The 22,745-nt window shown below is 49.3% G+C and overlaps 1 protein-coding gene and 1 pseudogene across 2 annotated transcripts; both read left to right on the top strand.

The window, feature by feature from the left end:
- Nucleotides 1-643: 643 nt before the first annotated feature.
- AURKAIP1 (aurora kinase A interacting protein 1) lies at nucleotides 644-6,784 on the top strand. Of its 2 annotated transcripts, none has more exons than XM_068986504.1 (4): nucleotides 644-694; nucleotides 1,049-1,138; nucleotides 6,072-6,517; nucleotides 6,611-6,784. In XM_068986504.1, exons 2-4 carry the CDS (start codon nucleotides 1,087-1,089, stop codon nucleotides 6,710-6,712), a joined length of 600 nt encoding a protein of 199 aa, XP_068842605.1. In that variant the 5' UTR covers nucleotides 644-694; nucleotides 1,049-1,086; the 3' UTR covers nucleotides 6,713-6,784. The 2 variants fall into 2 exon arrangements, with proteins under 2 accessions (XP_068842605.1, XP_068842604.1); XM_068986503.1 differs by lacking the exon at nucleotides 644-694 and adding an exon at nucleotides 710-834.
- Nucleotides 2,241-3,165, top strand: LOC138090785 (calponin-2-like; annotated as a pseudogene).
- Nucleotides 6,785-22,745: the final 15,961 nt, after the last annotated feature.

The raw sequence follows: 22,745 nt of genomic DNA on the forward strand, positions 1-22,745 counted from the left end.
AAGGAAGAAATATACACTCTCCACCCATGCAAAAAGCGTCGTATTATCCATCCCACGGTACATGCGTGACGTCCTTCGCTTATCCAGACTGCCAGAGCGGATGCTGCAAGCCAAAGTAGAGGGGTGCCGGGTCCGAGACACCCAAGTCACTCCTGACGGCGCCCCGGCTCTAGCCCAACACCTGGCACCTGTCTACCACCTTCCCCGCCCCGCCCCAAGAGGCGGGTTCGGGGGTGAAGACGACGCCCCTCAAGACGAGTTGCTCCCAGTCCGGCTCCCGCCCCAGCATCTGCAGTAGTTAGGACCACTTCCGTCGCCCCCCGCAAAATCTCAGTCGCCGGGAAAACGCAATTTCCGGCTTCCCAGGACGACTGACCCTTGACTCGGGGAGCGACCAGAGTTCGAGCCACGCAGGCGCACAGGGGACACGCTTGGGATTGTGGTAAGTGTAGTTTTCTAGCCTTCGCGAGGGACAGGCGGAGTCGGCAAGCTGTGGGAGGGGCTGGGCACGGGGAGGGGCGGGGCGGTTCCTCCGGCCGGAAACCGTCGCTTTCTGGGTCCGGCAGGGCCTGCGCCGACTGGGAGTGGGGCGCCGTGGGGCGCTAGGGGGCGCTGGGCGTAGAAACACGCGGGCGGCCGCGCTCGGGCTGGGGCGGCCTTAGGAACGGACCGGAAGTACTAGAGAGAGGCGAAGGTATGGTTTGTTGAACCTCCTTGCGGCGTCTGGGGAGGGTTTGTGTGAGGACGCGGCGAGCGGGCTCCAGGGACAGCCCAGGAGGCCGCGGCTGGCTGGGGCTCGGGGACCGAGACCCGATCGTAGACACAACCTGCGAGGTGGGAGACTTGGGGTGAAGCTGAGGCTCAGGGAGGGCCAGTACCTGCCCAGAGTCGCGCAGCTGGGGACCCTCGGAGGCAGAGGTTTTGAGGGAGGAAGCTGTACTCGAAGTGGCATCCTCGTGGTGGGAGAGGGTGGCGAGGGAGACCGGGTGCGGGAATCGGAACGAGACCAGAGCCCCCAGAGTGACCTAGGCGCACACCTGTGTTCCAGCTCCGCTGATCGCCTGGGGCCACAGCCACGTACAGACCATGTTTCTGATAAGCCTGACTTCCCAGCTGCTCAGGGCTGTTCCCAGGGCAGGTAAGAAGCCCCGTGGGGTTAGCAGCTCGGTGACCTGCGCTGCTGTTCCGGACCACCTAGAGGCAGGGCCAGGCAACACGAACAAACCCTGTTGTTGTTCAGTCGCTCAGTCCTGTCGGACTCGTTGTGACCCCCATGGACTGCAGCACGCCAGGCTTCCCTGTCCTTCACCATCTCCCGGAGCTTGTTCAAACTCATGTCGATAGGTCATCCAACCATCTCTTTCTCTGTCATCGTCTTCTGCCTTCAGTCTTTCTCAGCATCGAGATCTTTTCCAGTGAGTCGACTTTTCGCATCAGGTGGCCAAATATTGGAGCTTCAGCATCAGTCCTTCCAGAATTTCCTTTAGGATTGACTGGTTTGATCTCCTTGCAGTCCAAGGGACTCTCAAGAGTCTTCTCCAGCACCACAGTTCAATAGCATCAGTTCTTCGGCACTCAGCTTTCTTTATGGTCCAAATCTCACATCCATACATGACTACTGGAAAAACCATAGCTTTGACTAGACAAACCTTTGTTGCAAAGTAATGTCTCTGCTTTTTAATACACTGTCAAGGTGTGCAGAGTACATCATGCAAAATGCCGGGCTGGATGAAACACAAGCTGGAATCAAAATTCCCGTAAGAAATATCAATAACCTTAGATATGCAGATGACACCACCTTTATGGCAGAAAGCGAAGAAGAACTAAAGAGCATCTTGATGAAAGTGAAAGAGGAGAGTGGAAAAGTTCGCTTAAAACTCAACATTCAACAAACGATGATCATGGCATCCTGGTCCCATCACTTCATGGCAAATAGATGGGGAAACAATGGAAACAGTGACATACTTTATTTTCTTGGGCTCCAAAATCACTGCAGATGGTGACTGCAATCATGAAATTAAAAGACACTTGTTCCTTGAAATAAAAGCTATGACAAACCTGGACAGCGTATTAAAAAGCAGAGGCATTACTTTGCCAACAAAGGTCCATCTAGTCAAAGCTATGGTTTTTCCAGTTGTCATGTACAGATATGACAGTTGGAGTATAAAGAAAGCTGAATGCTGAAGAATTGATGCTTTTTGGTCCATCCATCCCGTCCCGCGGTGCCGCGCCCGCCAACCATGAGCTCCACGCAGTTCAACAAGGGGCCTTCGTACGGGCTCTCGGCCGAGGTCAAGAACCGGCTACAGTCCAAATATGACCCTCAGAAGGAGGCAGAGCTCCGAAGCTGGATTGAGGGACTCACTGGCCTCTCCTTTGGCCCAGACTTCCAGAAGGGTCTGAAGGATGGGATCATATTGTGCACACTCATGAATAAACTGCAGCCGGGCTCAATCCCTAAGATCAACTGCTCCATGCAGAACTGGCACCAGCTAGAAAACCTCTCCAACTTCATCAAGGCCATGGTGAGCTACGGCATGAATCCTGTTGACCTGTTCGAGGCCAATGACCTGTTTGAAAGTGGGAACTTGACTCAGGTGCAGGTGTCTCTTCTTGCCCTGGCTGGGAAGGCCAAGACAAAGGGGCTGCAGAGTGGACATTGGCGTCAAATACTCAGAGAAGCAGGAGCGAAACTTTGATGATGCCACCATGAAGGTGGGCCAGTGCATCACTGGGCTCCAGATGGGCGCCAACAAATGTGCCAGCCAGTCTGGCATGACAGCTTACGGCACCAGACGGCATCTGTACGACCCCAAAAACCATATCCTGCCCCCCATGGACCACTCGACCATCAGCCTCCAGATGGGCACGAACAAGTGTGCCAGCCAGGTGGGCATGACAGCTCCAGGGACTCGGTGGCACATTTACGACACAAAGCTGGGGACAGACAAATGTGATAATTCCTCCATGTCCCTGCAGATGGGCTACACACAGGGTGCCAACCAGAGTGGTCAGGTCTTTGGCCTAGGCTGGCAGATATACGACCCCAAGTACTGCCCTCAAGGCCCAGCGGCCCACAGGACTCCAGCAGCTCCTGGAGATGGCCCAGGCCCAGGGGAGCCCTCAGAGTGCCCTCCCTACTACCAGGAGGAGGCAGGCTACTGAGACACCCGTGCAGGCCATCTCCCCACATCATTGCCTCATCTGGGTTTTTGAGTCTTTCTGTGTTTTTTGCCTTGTTTTTCTACATGTCTGAATGCTGCCAGTTGAGACTCTGGGGGAAAGGGGTGAAGGCCATATCCAGATGCATGTGGGGTGGGGGGGGTCCCCACCAGGGCAGCTCAGGCATCAGGTTTCCCAGCAGACTTTAGGCCAAGCTGTTAGGGGGAAGAAGAAACCCAGGCAAGGAGGGGAACTGGTCCCAAGTGGTTTCCGGTTATGTCTTCCCTGTTTCTCTTTTTTCTACCGATCAGTTTGTGGTTTCTGTACCCACAAAAGTTTCAGGCAGTTGTAATGAAATGAAAATACTTTTTCTTCAGGGGAATGGTGGCAGGGGGTGGAGCTGAGAGAAGGTCAGGCCACAGTCCCAAAATATTTTAGGCCTCATGGATTTCCCTAGGACTCTCAGATCACAATCCTGGGCCCTCCCAGGGGCCCAGTGGGGACACTGAGGCCCAGGCAGGACAGTGGAGTTCTGAGTGCTTGAGACAAAGCCAGCCCCCACCCCCACACTTGTCCCTACTCCCCGACCAAGTACTGCACAGGGACCCCCACCCAGAGGCCCCCACAGGGACCAGCCCCTGCCCAGGAGCCCTAGGACCAAGAAATAATGTGAAAATACCAACTGTGGACCAAAGTAAATAAAACCTCTTTTTGGAAATGGAAAAAAAAAAAGAATTGATGCTTTTGAACTGTGTTGTTGGAGAAGACTCTTCAGAGTCCCTTGGACAGCAAGGAGATCCAACCAGTCTATCCTAAAGGAAATCAGTCCTGAATATTCATTGGAAGGACTGAGGCTGAAGCTGAAACTCCCACCTGATGTGAAGAGCTGACTCATTGGAAAATACCTCGATGCTAGGAAAGATTGAAGGCAAGAGGGGAAGGGGATGACAGAGGATGAGATGGTTGGATGGCATCACTGACTTGATGGATGTGAGTTTGAGCAAGCTCCGGGAGTTGGTGATGGACAGGGAAGCCTGGCGTGCTGCAGTCCATGGGGTCGCAAAGAGTCGAACACGACTGAGCAACTGAACTGACTGAAGGTCTCTTTTGTATAGTTCTTCTGGGTATTCTTGCCACCTCTTCTTAATATCTTCTGCTTCTGTCCTTTACTGTGCCTATCTTTGCATGAAATGTTCCTTTGGTATCTCTAATTTTCTTGAAGAGTTCTCTAGTCTTTCCTATTCTATTGCTTTCCTCTATTTCTTTGCATTTTTGATCACTGAGGTAGGTTTTCTTATATCTCTTTGCTATTCTTCAGAATTCTGCATTATCAGATGGGTATATCTTTCCTTTTCTCCTTTGCCTTTCACTTCTCTTCTTTTCTCAGCTATTTTCAAGGCCTCCTCAGACAACCATTTGCTTTTTTGCTTTTATATTCTTGGGGATGGTCTTGATCAGCGTCTTCTGTATGCTGTTATGAACCTCTGTCCACAGTTCTTCAAACACTCTATCAACTCTAATCCCTTGAGTCTATTTGTCACTTCTGTATAATCATAAGGGATTTGATTTAGGTCATACCTGAATAGTCTAGTGGTTTTCCCTACTTTTTTCCATTTAAGTCTGAATTTGGCAATAAGGAGTTCGTGATCTGAGCCACAGTCAGTTCCCAGTCTTGTTTTTACTGACTATATAAAACTGCTCCATCTTCGGCTGCAGATAATATAATCAGTCTGATTTCAATATAGATCATCTGGTGATGTCCATGTGTAGAGTCATTTCTTGTGTTGTTGGATGAGGGTGTTTGCTATGACCAGTGTGTTCTCTTGGCAAAACTCTATTAGCCTTTGCCCTGCTTTATTTTGTACTCCAAGGCCAAACTTGCCTGTTACTTCAGGTATCTCTTGACTTCCTACTTTTGCATTCCAGTCCCCTATGATGAAAAGGACATATTTTTAATTGTTAGTTCTAGAAGATCAGGTAGGTCTTTGTAGAACCATTCAACTTCGGCTTCTTTGGTATTAGTGGTTGGGGCATAGACTTGGATTACTGTGATACTGAATGGTTTGCGTTGGAAACAGAGATCATTCTTTCATTTTTGAGACTGCATCCAAGTGCTGCATTTCAGACTCTTTTGTTGACTGTGAGGGCTACTCCGTTTCTTTTAAGGGATTCTTGCCCACAGTGGTTAAAATAATGGTCATCTGGATTAAATTCTCCTATTCCGGTCCATTTTAGTTCACTGATTCCTAAAATGTCAATGTTCACTCTTGCCATCTCCTGTTTGACCACTTCCAATTCACTTTAATTCATGGACCTAATATTCCAGGTTCCTATGCAATATTGTTATTTATAGCATTGGTCTTTAACTTTCATCACCAGATATATCCACACCTGGGCATTATTTCCACTTTGGCTTAGCTTCTTCATTCCTTCTGAAGCTTTTTCTCTGTTCTTTTCCAGTAGCATATCAGGCACCTCCTGACCTGTGGAGTTCATTTTTCAGTGTCATATCTTTTTGTCTTTTCATACTGTTCATGGGGTTCTCAAGGCAAGAATACTGAAGTGGTTTGCCATTCCCTTCTCTAGTGACCACGTTTTGTCAGAACCCTCCACCATGACCCGTCTGTCTTGGGTGGCCCTACACGGCATGGCTCATAGTTTCACTGAATTATACAAATCTGATCCATGTGATCAGTTTGGTTAATTTTCTGTGCTTGTAGTTTTCATTCTGTCTGCTCTCTGATGGATGAGAGCAGACAACCCTGTAGACATCCAGATGTCACAGAAGGTGAGTCTTGGCCTGAGAATGTCGGCAGGGCTTCAGGGGGTTCTGCTCCACAGGCCCCATGGCTGTGTGGGTCGTGTAGCCCCATGAGCAGTAATTAACTGTGCTCTCTTGTCTCCTGCAGGCTGCAGTGGACCCTGGCCTGTCTTAGGGGTGCTGGGCAGGCATGCCTGCAGGCCTGGCTATAGCACGAAGCCAACAGGCCCAAGTGGGGTTGCCTCTCTCCCTGGCAGGCAGGTCCACATGGAACTTGAGGAGATGCTGGTCCCAAGGAAGATGTCCATCAGCCCCCTGGAGAGCTGGCTGACCATTCGCTACCTCCTACCCAGACTGGACACTGGGGCCCCAGGGACTGTGTCTCCAGCCCAACTCTATGAGTGTCCACCCAGTCAGGTGGGCGAAGGGGTTGAGCATGGTGGTAAGGACATCTGGGATGCGCCCCAGATACAGTGCAGAAACGTGCTCAAGATCCGCCGGCGGAAGATGAATCATCACAAGTACCGCAAGCTGGTCAAGAGGACCCGGTTCCTGCGGCGGAAAGTCAGGGAAGCACGTCTGAAACGGAAGCAGGTGAGCATGGCCCTTGACTGCAGCTATGTGGGGTGGCTGGGGTGCGTGCCTATGCCATGAACCTATTGGTGGTCACTCCCTCTGCCCTCGCAGATGAAGTTCGAGAGAGACCTGAGGCGCATCTGGCAGAAGGCAGGCCTGAAGGAAGCCCCCCAAGGCTGGCAGACCCCCAAGATCTACCTGAAGGGCAAATGAGTCTCCTGTCTCTGTCCCCCGCCCCCATGACTGCTGATGCCCGATGATAATAAATGCTCTGGGGACTCAGCTGTCCCTACTGGCCTGGACCTTCTTCTGCTTGGTGTGAGCTGTTCTGGGATGAAGGCTGGTGCCAGCTTCTGGTATTACAAGAGCCCAAGGCCACTGGGGGAGATTGAGAGCCCCTTCCCCCAGCGGGCCCTGTCCTGGTGCCACGGCTGCAGGAGGGAAAGCCAGTGCTGTGGGACATCTGTGAAGAGTCACAGCCCTGCCCCTGGTGAGCACACAGTCAGGGAGCATGGCACGGGGACCATCTGGGGGTTAGAGAGTGAGTATACCATTGATCCTTCTTGCAGTTGAAAACCTGAGCAGAGCTTATAGTTAGCACTCCATCTCTTTGGTTTTAGGATCAACCAGCTATGGCTCGTGTGTTGCTATAGGACCTGATGATTGAAAAGAAAAAAAACAACAGTGGACTTGCACAGTTGGGGGGTCAGGGAGGCCCTCACTGGGCAGACGGGTAGGAGGCAGCAAAAGCACCTGTCCTCAGGGATGGTGGGCAGGTCCTGCTCAGCTACAGCAGGGGACCCCTAGCCTGTTGTGAGCTCCTTGGCCTCTGCCGCTTTTTGGGGCTCATCAGGAAGGGATGGCCTGCTCTGGCAGGTTCAGGGTTGGACTGGCTGAGAGGGGCCCCTTTATCCAGCTGGGGAAGCCTGGAGCCTTATCATGAGCCAGTTGCCCCCAGGGATTCCAGATTCTGTTTACGTGGAGAGGAACGTGTTGTGTCTAATAGTAGGGGATTAAGCAGGGAGCCTGGGCCTCTCATATCCAGGCTTGGGGGATTGGGCTGCAGGCGTGGAGCCTGGTCAGAGTCTGAGCTCAAGTGAGCATAGGTGAGGTGTCTCCCTTGCTCCTGACTGCCATTTGCAAGGAGGGGAAGGTGCACCTCTCTTGAGCCCTGGAGATGCCCCTGTCCTGCTTCACACTAGGGCTATGGAGATGTGTCTGGGGCCTGGGTTGGGTTCCCTGCAGATCTGGAGGGAGGGGCTGTGCTTGGACACAAGCTTCCTAGAAGTTCCTCTGGAAAGGCACTGATGACCCCAATGCTTCAGTGGGCCCTGTCCTGTGTGTGCCCGCCAGCCAGGTGAGCAGGCTTCTAGCCAAGGGGCCCATCTGGGTCCCTGCTTGTCAGTGGGATGTGCTCATGGAGCAAATGTATGTGTTGGGTGTCAGGAAGGTGAAGCTGGCCCTGACTTTGAGGGGACCTGTGGTCATGTATGGATGTGAAAGTTGGACTGTGAAGAAGGCTGAGCGCCGAAGAATTGATGCTTTTGAACTGTGATGTTGGAGAAGATTCTTGAGAGTCCCTTGGACTGCAAGGAGATCCAACCAGTCCATTCTGAAGGAGATCAGCCCTGGGATTTTTTGGGAAGGAATGATGCTACAGCTGAAACTCCAGTACTTTGGCCACTTCATGCGAAGAGTTGACTCATGGGAAAAGACTCTGATGCTGGGAGAGGAGGAGGAGAAGGGGACGACCGAGGATGAGATGGCTGGATGGCATCACGGACTCGATGGACGTGAGTCTGAGTGAACTCCGGGAGATGGTGATGGACAGGGAGGCCTGGCGTGCTGCGATTCATGGGGTCGCAAAGAGTCGGACACGACTGATCGACTGAACTGAACTGAACTGAGGCCATTGCGGGCACAGGACTGCTTCCACTAGCAACCACTAGGGGGCACTTCTGGGCTCCTGGCAGCCCTAGGGGTTTTTGCTGAGCACTAGGACACACCAGAACACAAGCATCCTCAGCTGCGGGTGGGGCAGGGCTCCGAGGTCCAGGGCTTCGGCAGTGGGGCCTTCCTGGGGTGGAGTGGACCAGGCTCTTCTGGTAGTCAGTCTGGCCCCAGCTCCACCGGGCTGCTCAGCAGGGCCTCCATCTGCCAGTGCCGCCCTTGGCTGATACCCATGGCTGCTGAGCAGCTGCTCCCGGTGTTTCCTTCCAACCCTGCTGCGGAGCTGCCTGCGGCTCACCGCACCCTTCCCTGACTGGCGGAGGAGAAATAGATGCTGAGTTTGGAGACAAGGCCTCTGTCCGTCAGAAGCTCGGCTGGGGCAGCAAGTGCTGGGGGTGCAACTGGCCGCCTGTGCAGAGAGGCACAGACCCAGATGCCAGGAGGCAGCCACCTGGCAGAGTGCCTTAGGGCCCCCGTCTCCTCCATGCTGGGGGTGTGCCCAGGGGCTCCAGACTGCACAGCCTCACCATTCCTCCAGAGCAGTGGTTCTTAAGTGGACATTTGGCCGTGTCTGGAGACAGTTTTGGTTGTCATGGTGGGGTCATAGTGCGTGAGGCTGAGGATGCTGTGAAATGCCCTACAGCGCCCAGAGCAGCCCCTGACCGAGAGTAGGTAGCCTGGACGTGTGAGTGGGACTGCCATCCAGGCCCCTGCTCCTGATGTCATTGATCCTTTCGGGTTGTCTCGAGCTGGCCCAGCCCTGCTGGTCTCCTTAGTCCCTTCCCCTCCGGTGCCTTGTTGGGCCTAGACCTGGTGGCAGCTGCCCTGCCTGACTCACGTGCAGACCTTGTCCAGCCTGTGGTTCGGGTGCCCTGGGCCCCAGCTGTGACCTCAGGAGGTGGTTTGGGGGTTTTATTTTTACTCTTTAGCTCCTCCCAGACCGCAGGAGGCTGCCTCTTGCTTCTTCCCTGTGGGGCCTCCACCCTCTCCCATCTCCTCTGTGTTGGCTCCTGTTCTAGCCCTGGACACCCCCTGAGAGGGGCACAGAGCGAGGGGCCCGCCTTTGTGACGTGGTTCTGACCTGCAGTTGGTTCCTCCGCAGCGTCTCGGAGCAGTGCTTTGGCAGGAGCACAGCCAGAGGAGAGGCTCCAGGGCTGGAGTGGCTGCCTTTTGGACCCAGGGCAGGCACTGCAGTCAGCTCTGCACCACGCCTGTCGCTCTGCTGCTTCTTCTGGGGCATGGCCAGGCTCTTCCAGCCTGGGCATTTGTGTCCACACCATGGGCCAAGGAAGGAGCCAGGCAGGTTCAAGTCCTAGGGGAGGGTGTGAGGCTGGACGCACAGGGGTGGACACAGTGCACACATACGTGTGCGCCCCTCAAACTCTGCATGTGAATGGCTGTGCTCCCCGCCACCCAGGGGAGCACACAGGCTGGTGAGGGTGACAGAGGGACAAGGCATAGGGCAGAGGGAGGCCTCACTCCCCTGGCCTGGCCATGCCCACTGGACTTGCTGAAGAACACTGGAGCCTGGGGGACAGGGAGGCAGAGAATGTTCCTCTCCAGGACTGAGTTTTGGAGAAAGCCCCTGAAGGCCTGAGGCTTCCCTGAGAGCTCAGTTGGTAAAGAATCCGCCTGTAACGCAGGAGACCCTGGTTCGATTCCTGGGTCAGAACTGCTGAACAAGGGATAGGCTACCCACTCCAGTATTCTTTGGCTTTCCTTGTGGCTCAGCTGGTAAAGAATCTTCCTGCAGGGCAGGAGACCTGGATTTGATCCCTGAGTTGGGAAGATCCCATGGAGAAGGCAAAGGCTACCCACTCCAGTATTCTGGCCTGGAGAATTCTATGGACTGTACAGTCCATGAGGTTGCAAAGAGTTGGACACGACTGAGCAACTTTCACTTTCCTGAAGGGCAGTGGAGCTGCAGCCCCCAAGATGGGGTGAAGCAGTCCAGACTTGGGACTGGAGGTAGCCTGAGGGTGGGCGCTGAAGGTTGACAGCTCCACTGCCTGGCTGGGCACCCAGACGCCCTGTTGAATCTTCCTGGCACTGACCTCAACCCCACAGAGCGCTGCTGGGCCAGTGTTTGGATGAGGAGGCTGAGCTGTGGCATTGGGCCCCTCACCTGGGGGTCAGTTGAGCAGTAGGCCTGGGGCTAGAGTTAACCTCTGCAGAGACTTGGCCCGTCACAGAGGCTGGAGTTCTCTGTGTGGGGTGTGGGGCAGCCTGTGTGTATTTCAAGGATCCCTTCTGACTGAGTAGGGAGGGAAGCACTGGAGACCCCAGTGGGGTAGGACCAGGCCTACAGCCCCTTCCTTTCAGCTTTGGCAGCGACAGGACTGTCAGGACCTCTTGAAGACAAGAGAAGGGGAAACAACACTTGGGCTGGGGGGGAGTTGTGCCATCTCCTTAGGAGCCTCTTTGCAATGGCCAAGACCCAAGATTAGGGTAAACCGGGTCACTGGCATGAATTATGCATGTGCCATGTGGAGTGTAGGTTGACCAGTGATTTTGGGAAAGTAGGACAGGGACCACCCTGTGACCTGATACCCCACACCCTCACCCACGTGGGCTGGCCTTGCCCTAGTGTAGATGGTCTGCAGTGTGGGGGTGGGAACTGATTCAGCCTATCTTCCTGCTGAGTGAACCCAGCCTCCCTCTGTGGATGGAGGAAGCCCCAGAGACTACCACAACTGGGGCTTTTTGGCCTGGAGTCCCCAAGGGCTTGGGACACCAAAGCTGTCACATGAATGGGGAGGGGGTGCATCACCCCATGGTCCTCTGGAACTCAGACCTGGGCTTCCCCATGAACCCTGCCAAAAGGAGCCTGTTCACTTTGTTCTTGTTGGTTTTGTTACTATGTATTTACAGTTGAATTCTTATTTCTTAATTTTATGGGGCAGGTAGGACTGTATGTCGGAGAAGGCAATGCCAACCCACTCCAGTACTTTTGCCTGGAAAATCCCATGGATGGAGGAGCCTGGTAGGCTGAAGTCCATGGGGTCGCTAAGAGTCGGATATGACTGAGCGACTTAGCACTTTCCTTTCACTTTTTACTTTCATGCATTGGAGAAGGAGATGGCAACCCACTCCAGTGTTTTTGCCTGGAGAATCCCAGGGACTGGGGAGCCTCGTGGGCTACTGTCGATGGGGTCGCACAGAGTCGGACACGACTGAAGCAACTTAGCAGCAGCAGCAGGACTGTATGTGGCTCAACCTGGAGTTCTCAGCTTCTGCTCACCCAACTCACCTCACCTACCCTGAGCCTGTCCCAGAGGCACCAGCCTCAGCACCTCTGTGTGCTGGCCTCAGCCTCTCCTCCTAGTGTCATCATGGCAGTGTAAATGGCCTCAAAACTTAGATTTCCTTTGTTGTTCAGCTTTTTGGTCTTGTCTTGCTTTTTCTTTTGCAAGTTTTTCTATGTGTCACTGACTCAGCCCCAAACATGCTGACAGAACTTGAAAACCCTCAGTCCAGTCCAGTTCCTCGAGTGCTTTCTTCAGGTGGAACCGCCCTCCTGAGCCCTGTCTGGGCTGCCCTGGGCCCTCAGTGGCACCAGTAAGGTCTCCCTGGGATACCCTTGGCCTCATAAGCTGGAGCCTCTGTTTCTGGAATGCTGCATGTTCCAGTTTTATTCCAGTGGTTTATTTCCTTTTCTTCACAGAGTACATCCTACAGTAGCTTTCCAAGAGTAGGTGTCCGAGAGACAGTTGGCAGAATAAGAATTATGTTTTTAAACAATTAATAATTGATGTAGGTCTGATTCCTTCTACTACAGACAGAGTGCTAGGTTCTTCACAGGACTGTCTCATTTCACAACAAGTCTATAATGAGCTTTGTCTGATAAGGGAGGACTCTTGAGTGCACAGATGAGCTTGTCCACAGTCACATGACTGAGAAGCCATGAGTCAGCGCAGACTGTTTGACTCCAAACCTTATTTTTTAAAAAGTGAATCACAGAAAAAGCAAGAGAGTTCCAGAAAAACATCTGCTTCACTGACAGTGTTAAAGCCTTTGCCTGTGTGGACCACAACAAACTATGGAAAATTCTTAAAGAGATGGGAATACCAGACCACCTTACCTGTCTCCTGAGAAGCCTGTGTGCAGGTCAAGAAGCAACAGTTAGAACCAGACATGGAACAATGGACTGGTTCAAAATTGGGAAAGGAGTACATCAGGGCTGTATATTATCACCCTGCTTATTTAGCTTATATGCAGAGTACATCATGCAAAATGCTGGGCTAGATGAAGCACAGGCTGGAATCAAGATTGCCGGGAGAAATACCAATAACCTCAGATATGCAGACGACACCACCCTTATGGCAGAAAGAGAAGAACTAAAGAGACTCTTAATGAAAGTGAAAGAGGAGAGTGAAAAAGTTGGCTTAAAACAACATTCAAAAAACTAAGATCATGGCATCTGGTCCCATTGCTTCATGGCAAATAGTTGGGGAAACAATGGAAACAGTGACAGACTTTATTTTTTTGGACTCCAAATCACTGCAGATGGTGACTGCAGCCAAGAAGTTAAAAGACGCTTACTCCTTGAAAGAAAAGCTATGACCAACCTAGACAGCATATTAAAAAGCAGAGACGTTACTTTGCCGACAAAGGTCCATCCAGTCAAAGCTATGGTTTTTCCAATAGTCGTGTGGATGTGAGAGTTGGACTATAAAGAAAGTTGAGTGCTGAAGAATTGATGCTTTTGAACTGTGGTGTTGGAGAAGACTATTGAGAGTCCCATGGAATGCGAGAAGATCAAACCAGTCCATCCTAAAGGAAATGAGTCCTGAATATTCACTGGAAAGACTGTTGCTGAAGCTGAAGCTCCACTACTTTGGCCACCTGATGTGAAGAACTAACTCACTGGAAAAGACCCAGATACTGGGAAAGATTGAAGGTAGGAGGAGAAGGGGACAAGAGACGATGAAATGGTTGGATGACATCACTGACTTGATAGACAGGAGTTTGAGCAACATCTGGGAGATGCTGGAAGACAGGGAAGCCTGGCGTGCTTTAGTCCATGGGGTCACAAAGAGTCGGACATGATTGAGTGACTGAACAGTTTTTATAAAAATCATGTCAGTGCATATCTACACATGTAAATAGTTTAATAGTTCAACAGTGCTGCTTAAGAGAACAGCAGTCTCTCTTCCTTTCCCCACACCACCTTTCCCAGAAGCAAGTCAGCCTTTTAGATAATTCTTTTGGTATTTAATGTCATGTCTCTAACTTGGTGGGTTTTGGACTTTTTTGAGCAAAACTCAAATATATTTTATATATCACAACCTGGTACACACCCACATCTACAAAATTAAAAAAAAAAAATGCTTAGCCCTCCTAAGCACAGTATGGATGCTCAAGCTGGATTTAGAAAAAGCAGAGGAACCAGAGATCAAATTGCCAACATCTGTTGGATCATCAAAAAAGCAAGAGAGTTCCAGAAAAACATCTACTGCTTTATTGACTATGCCAAAGCTTTTGACTGTGTGAATCATAACAAACTGGAAAATTCTTGAAGAGATGGGAATACCAGACCAACTGACATGCTTCTGAGAAATCTGTATGCGGGTCAAGAAGCAACAGTTAGAACTGGACATGAAACAACAGACCTGGTTCAAAATTGGGAAAGGAGTATGTCAAGGCTGTATATTGTCACCCTGCTTATTTAACTTATATGCAGAGTACATCATGGAAAATGCTAGGCTGGATGAAGCACAAGCTGGAATCAAGATTGCCGGAAGAGATACCAATAACCTCAAGATATACAGATGACACCATCCTTATGGCAAAAAGAGAAGAACTAAAGAGCCTCTTGATAAAGGTGAAAGAGGAGAGTGAAAATGTTCACTTAAAACTCAACATTCAGAAAACGAAGATCATGGCATCTGGTCCCATCACTTCATGGTAAATAGATGGTGAAACAATGGAAACAGTGACAGACTTTATTTTGGGGGGCTCCAAAATTACTACAAATGGTGACTGCAGCCATGAAATTAAAAGATGCTTGCTCCTTGGGAGAAAAGCTATGACCAACCTAGACAGCATGTTTAAAAAGCAGAGATAATATTTTGCCAACAAAGGTCCATCTAATCAAAGCTATTTTTTTCCCAGTAGTCATGTGTGGATGTGAGAGTTGGACTATAAGGAAAGCTGAAGAATTGATGCTTTTGAACTGTGGTGTTGGAGAAGACTCAAGTCTCTTGGACTGCAAGGAGATCCAACCAGTTCATCCTAAAGGAAATCAGTCCTGAATATTCATTGGAAGGACTGATGCTGAAGGTGAAACTCCAATACTTTGGCCACCTGATGTGAAGAACTGACTCATTGGAAAAGACCTTGATGCTGGGAAAGTTTGAAGGTGGGAGGAAAAGGGCATGACAGAGGATGAGATGGTTGGATGGCATCACTGACTCAATGGACATGAATCTGAGTAAACTTTGGGAGTTGGTGATGGACAGGGAGGCCTGGCGTGCTGCAGTCCATGGGGTCGCAAAGAGTCTGACGACTGTGTGACTGAACTGAAGCACAGTAATTTCAGACATTTTCTGTTCTAATCAACTTCATTAAGAAATGGTTTTTGTGAACCACTAAATTGAATTCACACTCGCTCATGGGACCTTTCACTCTGGAAAATATGGCACTGAACATACTTGTCTTTGTGGTTCGTTTTCCTTGGAGGTGTCCTCTGCTGTCCCCTCCCGCCCCTCCTCTGACTTGTGAGTTGGGGGCCATGAGTGTGTTCATGTCCCTGTAACCATAAAAAGGAGATACTCACTGCTCTTCCTTCCCAGTTTTTCTTTTCCGCAGAAGCATTAATTGTCTTATTTTTATTCTTTTCGGTTGCTTTAGTTTTCTGTGTCCTCATCACAATGTCAACACCAAGTTCTCAGCCCACCTCTCGAGCAGCTGAGCTTCACTCACCTTGAGGTGAGGTCTCTCCTGGACCACTCACCTGTCGAGCTGGCTGCTTGCCTATCGCCTCTGGGCCCGGCTTTCACCTTGGGGATTCTCTCAAACTCTCTGCTCCCCTGACCCCTCGTGTTCACTTACATTTTAAAATTCTTTTTCCTTCCTTCATTTTGAAAGAGCATATCCTCCATGGTGGATGGTAATTTAGTTGCTAAGTTGTGTCTAAGTCTTGCAACCCTATGGACTGTAGACCACCAGGCTCCTCTGCCCATGGGATTCTCCAGGCAAGCATATTGGAGTGGGTTGCCATTTCCTTCTCCAGGGGATCTTCCCAGCCCAGGAATCGAACTCGGATCTCCTGCACTGTAGGCAGATTCTTTACCAACTGAGCTATGAGGGAAGCCCACATCTTCCATAGTTTCCTCCACAAAAAACTTTGTAAATCTGCACATGGCTTTATTGCATCCTGTTTCTTGGTTGACAGTTTGGGTGGATATGGAATTCTAGGCTGGAAATTATTTCCTGCCAAGCTCTGCAGACGTCACTCTCTCATATTCCCATTCTCAGTGTTGAGAAAAGCGCACCTGTTTTGGCTCCAGAGCTGCTGTGACTTTTTCAAAGCTCCTCTTTCCTCACTGGTGTGAACTCTCCCACGATATGTGCTTTGGTGTGGGTCTGTTTCTGCCCTGCGGGAGCCTAATTCTATCTGCAAACACCTAACCCTCCATCAGTTCTAAGACATTTTCTTGAACCGTTTTGTCATTTCCTTCCCTCTATTTCTTTTCTTCTGAAACTCCTGTTTTTTGGATCACTTTCTATATTCTATCTGATTGGCACTCTCAACATTTTCTTCTAACACAGGTAATGAATTTTTTCTTTTCTGTTACTTTGTTCTTCATTTCTAAGACCCCTTTGTTTTCTGTGTGTCTGTTTCGTGGGTGTGGTCAGGTCGCTTCTGGGAGGATACTGATGCTGTGGATTTCCTCCTCCCCCTCCCCCACCAAGTCCTGTTTGCACTTCTTCCCAGTTCATCGTCTGTCTGTGGACTGGAGCCTCTGCTTCCCATGGCAGTGGGCTTCCACTGGTGGCACTTGGCTGTGTGCTTATGTTTGAGAGTGGGGTCTACAAACTGAGACCCCCAGCAGTGGCTCTTAAGTGCCCTCCACTCCACTTCTGGTGAAAGCCAGGACTCTGGGGTCTATGGCTGATTCCAGGAAGGTTGCCAACTTCAGCGAATAAAAGTACAGGTCTCCCAGTTAGATCTGAATATCAGATAAATACATTTCTCAGTACAAGTATGTCCCATGTGGTGTTTACCTGGCAGTCCTAATTGCAGACCTGTGGCAGGAAATTGATGAGAGCCCACCATGTCTCTTCATGGCAGAGGCCATGGGAGGACTTGGGGGGGCGCAAAGGGCTTTGGTGGCCAAAGATGGACCACAGGAGGCGGGTAGCCCCACTGGACTGAAGCATATGACATGTGTTGAAGCCCGTTCTCTGGGCAGCCATGGAGAACGAGGCCCAAGTCCCAGGGTCTCCAGATACTTGACTGGAGGCATTCTCTGGGTGTTTTAATGTAACTCCCTGTCTTCCTGGAAACCAAAGCAGTCTGTATGATTAAAAAGCTAAAAGAAAAAAAGCTAGAGAATGTGAGAATTCCAGAAAGAAAAGAGAAACTGAGTTCCTAATAACAACGTAGAGCTTTCCAGGTGGCTCAGTGGTAAAGAATCTGTGTGCCAAGCAGGAGATGTGGGTTTGATCCCCGGGTTGGAAAGAGTCCCTAGAGAAGGAAATGGCAACCCACTCCACTTTTCTTGCTGGGAAGTCTCATGGACCGAGGAGCCTGGTGGTCTACAATCCATGGTGTTGCAGAGTTGAATGCAACCTAGCTACAGCAATGCAACCTAGAGCAAACAGCTATGCCTTAGAAGTGTTCACCCTTTAAAAGAAAGTCTTTTTTTTTTTGGAGAATCCACAGTTTAAAAAAGAACAAAACACCTGAGACAGTGGTTGATCTTTGGATAAGAAACAGAGAGATGTGAGTTCTGGCAGAGAGCAAATATTGCCAAGAAGACTTCATGTCATAGAAACATTGCTTTAATACTGTTTAAATGTCAGGGTGGAAAATGTGGAGTTTAACAATCTCTATTATAAAAGTTTAGGTAGTGTTTTTAATTAGGATGAATCCTTGAACAAATTAGACTGTTATTGTTATTTAGTGGCTAAGTTGTGTCTGACTCTTTGCAACCCCATGGACTGTAGTCCACCTGGCTCCTCTGTCCGTGGGATTTTCCAGGCAAGAATACTGGAGTGGGTTGCCATTTCCTTCTCCAAGGGATCGTCTGGACCAGGGACTGAACCTGTGTCTCCTTCATTGGCAGGCAGATTCTTTACTACTGAGCCACCAGGACAAGCCCCCAAATTAGACTGGTTCCATAATTTTGACTTAAAACAACTATATATCTTTCTCCTGACACATAACACTGAAAAGATAATGTAGCATTGTGGAAGAATTAGGTTTATTTATGTATGCAAAGCTTAATTAAACTTTCCTACATTTCTTAGTCTGGTTTTTTGGGTCAGATAAGTTATTTTTTTCCAAGAACTATTTAAGGTCATAAAAATGTAAACATATGTTTTTCAGTTCAGTTCAGTCATGTCCAACTCTGTGTGACCCCATGGACTACAGCATGCCAAGCTTCCCTGTCCAGCCCCAACTTCCAGAGCTTGCTCTAACTCATGTCCATCAAATCGGTGATGCCATCCAACCACCTCATCCTCTGTAGTCCCCTTCTTCTGCCTTCAATCTTTCCCAGCATCAGGATCTTTTCCAGAGTCAGTTATTCACATCAGGTGGCCAAAGGATTGGAATTTCAGCTTTAGCATCAGTCTTTCCAATGAATATTGAGGACTGATTTCCTTTAGGATGGACTGGTTTGGTTTCCTTGCAGTCCAAGGAACTCTCAAGAGCCTTCTCTAACACCACGGTTTGAAAGTATAAATTCTTCAGCACCCAACTTTCTTTATAGTCCAACTCTCAGATCCACACATGACTACTGGAAAAACTATAGCTTTGACTGGATGGACCTTTGTTGGCAAAGTAATGTCTCTGCTTTCTAATATGCTGCCTAGGTTGGTCATAGCTTTTCTTCCAAGGAGCAAGCATCTTTTAATTTCATGGCTGTACTCAACATCTGCAGTGATTTTGGAGCCCAAGAAAATAGTCTTTCACTGTTTCCATTGTTTCCTCATCTATTTGCCACGAAGTGATGGGACTAGATGCCATGATCTTAGTTTTTTAAATGTTGTTTTAAGCCAACTTTTTCAGTCTCCTCTTTGACTTTCATTAAGAGGCTCTTTAGTTCTTCTTCGCTTTCTGCTATAAGGGTGGTGTCATCTGCATGTCTGAGCTTATTGGTATTTCTCCCAGCAATCTTGATTCTAGCTTTTGCTTCATCCAGCCCAGCATTTCACATGTTGTACTCTGAATATAAGTTAAATAAGCGGGGTGACAATATACAGCTTTGACGTACTCCTTTCCCAATTTTGAACCAGTCTGTTGTTCCATGTCTGGCTCTAACTGTTGCTTCGTGACCTGCGTACAGATTTCTCAGGAGGCAGGTAAGGTGGTCTGGTATTGTGTTTAACTATATTTGATTAAATTAACTGATCTTGGGCTTCCCTGGTGGCCCAGTGGTTAAGAGTCCACTGTACAATGCAAGGGTCACAAGTTCAGTCCCTGGTCCAGGAAGGTCCTGCATGCCACAGGGCAGCTGAGCCCACATGCCACAACTCCCGAGCCTGCTTGCCCTAGAACCTGTGCTCCACAACAGGAGAAGCCACCACAATAAGAAGCTTGCCTTCTGACTAGAGAGTAGCCCTCACTTGCCAGAACTAGAGAAAGGGAACAAAGACCCCGCACAGCCAAAAATAAATAAATATTTTTTAAAAGAAAAGCACTGGGGTTCCTATACCCCACTTCTTCTTGGGGAAAAAAAAAAAAACCACAGCTGATCTCTTTTACTTATTATTTTTGACTGCACTGGGTCTTTGTTGCTTTGTGTGGACTTTCTCCAGGTGTGGTGAGCAGGGACTGCTCTTTGCTCTTTGTTGCAGTGTTGGGGCTTCTCATTGTGGTGGCTTCTCTTGCTGCTGAGAAAAGGCTCTGGGCTCCTGGGCTTTAGTTGTGGCACACACTCAGTAGTTGTGGCTCACAGGCCCTAGAGTGCTCGGGCTTCAGCTGTTGCAGCACGTGGGTTCTGTATTTGTGGCTGGAGGCTCTAGAACAGAGGCACAGTAATTGTGGCACATGGACTTACTTGCTCTACCACATGTGGAATCTTCCTTAGACCAGGAATCAAATCCATGTCCCCTGATTTGACAGGTAGATTCTTATCCATTGCACCACCAGGGAAGTCTGAGCTGATCTGGTTTATAAAGGATTTGTTCAAGTAAACCTGAGACATGCTCTGAACTACTTGCATTTCATTGTGCTACCTGCCTCTCACCTCTGGTACATGGTCAGTATGGATGTCAGAACCCCTCCCTGTACACAAACCCCCTGGCCTTGTGGTCCTGCTTTGGTCCCCCCACCAAAGCCAGGGGGTGTCTCTCTCCCCAGAAGTCTGGGCTGTGACCTGCTTTGACCAGTCAGAAGCATCAGATGCTTTTGAGCTTCGGCCTTCAGGCTCCCAGCAGCTTCTGTCAGGAAGGAAGCCTGGTTTAGACTGCTGAGTGACAAGAGGCCACGTGGACAGAGGACCCAGCCTGTGGCCACACCAAGACCCCAGTTTCTGGAGAGAAGCACGTGGATCGTCCAGGCCCCGTCAAGCCATCCCAGCTTTGCCATGTGGAGCTAGGACTCCTGACCCACAGAATCGTGGGCAGTAGAGGACAACACACTCCAGTACTCTTGCCTGGAAAATCTCATGGACAGAGGAGCCTGGTAGGCTACAGTCCATGGGGTCGTGAAGAGTTGGACACGACTGAAAAGACTTAGCAGCAGCAGCAGAGGACAACAAGATCAGCCCTGCACCCCCCTGTGCTCAGTGTGGGTGAGAGCCACGATTCTGTTCTGTCTTCACCTCAACCTTGGGGATTCTCCTGCCTGGAAAAGCTGTGCTTATGTCTAGTCACTTGTTCCTGTGGGTGTCGACATGGATGGTTACTTCCTCCTCTGGGTCACAGTCCAGTACCCCTGGACTTTGTTGCTCCTCTGGTTCCAGCTTTGGGCCCTGTGACCTTTGACACCCCCATCATTAGTTTTGGGTTGTTTTTTTCTCTTTTAGCACATCCTTCCTTTTTGGCACATCCTTCCTTTTTGGCACTATACACTTCTTTTGTGTATTTCTTCACACAGCCCTAAAATCAGACATTTCTCCAAGGAGCCCTGGTTCCTGTTCTTAGAAAATAGTCTTAGAAACCAAGATCTGGAGCTGGGTGTGCACACAGCTGTGGGCCCTTCTCAGATGGCAGTTGACCATGTGTTCACACAGAGGAAACCGCTGCCACAAGCATCCACCAGTGTTTTTGTTAGGCTGAACACGAGTTCATAGCAGCATCTCCAGTTGTGATCCAGACCTTGTGGTTCATCCCAGCCCCTCTCTTGCTTTTCTATAACCTCTTATCTAATTGTTTAGTCCACATCCTATAGGCAATAGTGGAGCTGATAAACCATAGCCAGCAGGAAACAGCTTTGCCAGCTCAAGCTCAGTGCTGTGTGGAGGCCTCTCTTCCTTTAGTCACAGGCTCTGATCACTCCTGAGGTTGCTCAGGCTGGCGCTCGCACTCCGCTCACGTGATGTTACTCCATGTGTGACTTAGCAGGTTTCTTGGCCACATTTTGGTTTCCTAATCTCCTGTGTGAGTTTTTTAGACTTTTCACACATTAAGGTTCCCTCTTTGTACCATGCAGTTCATTGGATCTTGATAAATGCATGGTGCCATGTGTCCCCTGATTGTGGGCCATGCAGAACAGGTCCCTGTTCCCTGTTCTCCTGCTTGGAGAAACCCCCTGTGCTCTACCATTCATCCCTCCCCCAGCTTGTGGTTGTATTGCTTATGCTGCAAATATCTGGATCTTTTCTAAAGATACTGAGATTATTAAGACATCTCTTGTAGGCTATGCTGAAAAACTCATCTAACACAGGACATGGTCTTGCAAATTGCTCTCCATACATTGGTGTCCCCTAGAAGCAGCCTTGGATAGAACCCTCATGAAATTATATACAGGAGACCACTCTCTGGTCCTGAGTAAAAAACATTTTTAACACAGGAGGTAAAGTTAAACACTATGTTCACAATTGCATGAGCGTGTGTCCCACAAATCTCCCTGTCGTCTGGAAGCTCCCTTTTATCCCTCCAACACAGGGTTGAATAGTGACTGTCACTATTCACACAGTCACTATTCACACAGTCACTATTCAAGTGACTTTTTAAAAAATTTATTTATTTATTTGGCAGGTCTGATTTCCTTTAGGATGGACTGGTTTGATGTCCTTGCAGTCCAAGGGACTCTCAAGAGCCTTCTCCAGCACCAATGTTCAAAAGCATCAGTTCTTTGCAATCAGCCTTCTTTATGGTCCAGCTCTCATATCGATACATGACTACTAGAAAAGCCATAGCTTTGACTAAACAGACCTTTGTCAGGAAAGTGATACCTCTGCTTTTTAATACGCTGTCTAGGTTTGTCATGGCTTTTGTTCCATGGAGCAAGCGTCTTTTAATTTCATGGCTGCAGTCATCACCTGCAGTGAATTTTGAGCCCACGAAAATAAAATCTGCCACTCTTCCCCATCTATTTGCCATGAAGTGATGGGACCGGATGCCATGATGTTTTTTTTTTTTTCTTATGCTTAGTTTTAAGCCAGCTTTCTCGCTCTCCTTTCCATGAATCAAAGTAAATTGGACATGGTCAAGCAGAAAATAGCAAGAATGAACATCAACATCTTAGGAACTGGTGAACTAAAATGGAGAGGAATAGGAGGATTCTATTCAGATGACCATTATATCTACTACTGTGGGCAAGAATCCCTTTGAAGAAGAGGAGTAGCCCTCATAGTCAACAAGAGTCTGAAATTCATTACTTGGGTGCACTCTCAAAAATGACAGAATGATCTCAGTTCATTTCCAAGGCAAACTGTTCAACATTACTTTAATCTAAGTCTATACCCCAACCACTGATACCGAAGAAGCTGAAGTTGAATGGTTCTGTGAAGACCTACAACACCTTCTAGAACTAACACCAGAAATAGATACCCTTTTCATCACAGGGGATTGGAATGCAAAAGTAGGAAGTCAAGAGATACTTGGCAAGTTTGGCCTTGGAGTACACAATGAAGCAGGGCAAAGGCTAACAGTTTTGTCAAGAGAACACACTGGTCAT

Source organism: Capricornis sumatraensis, chromosome 14 (assembly GCF_032405125.1).
Source record: "Capricornis sumatraensis isolate serow.1 chromosome 14, serow.2, whole genome shotgun sequence".
In the NCBI taxonomy this organism is placed as follows: domain Eukaryota; kingdom Metazoa; phylum Chordata; class Mammalia; order Artiodactyla; family Bovidae; genus Capricornis; species Capricornis sumatraensis.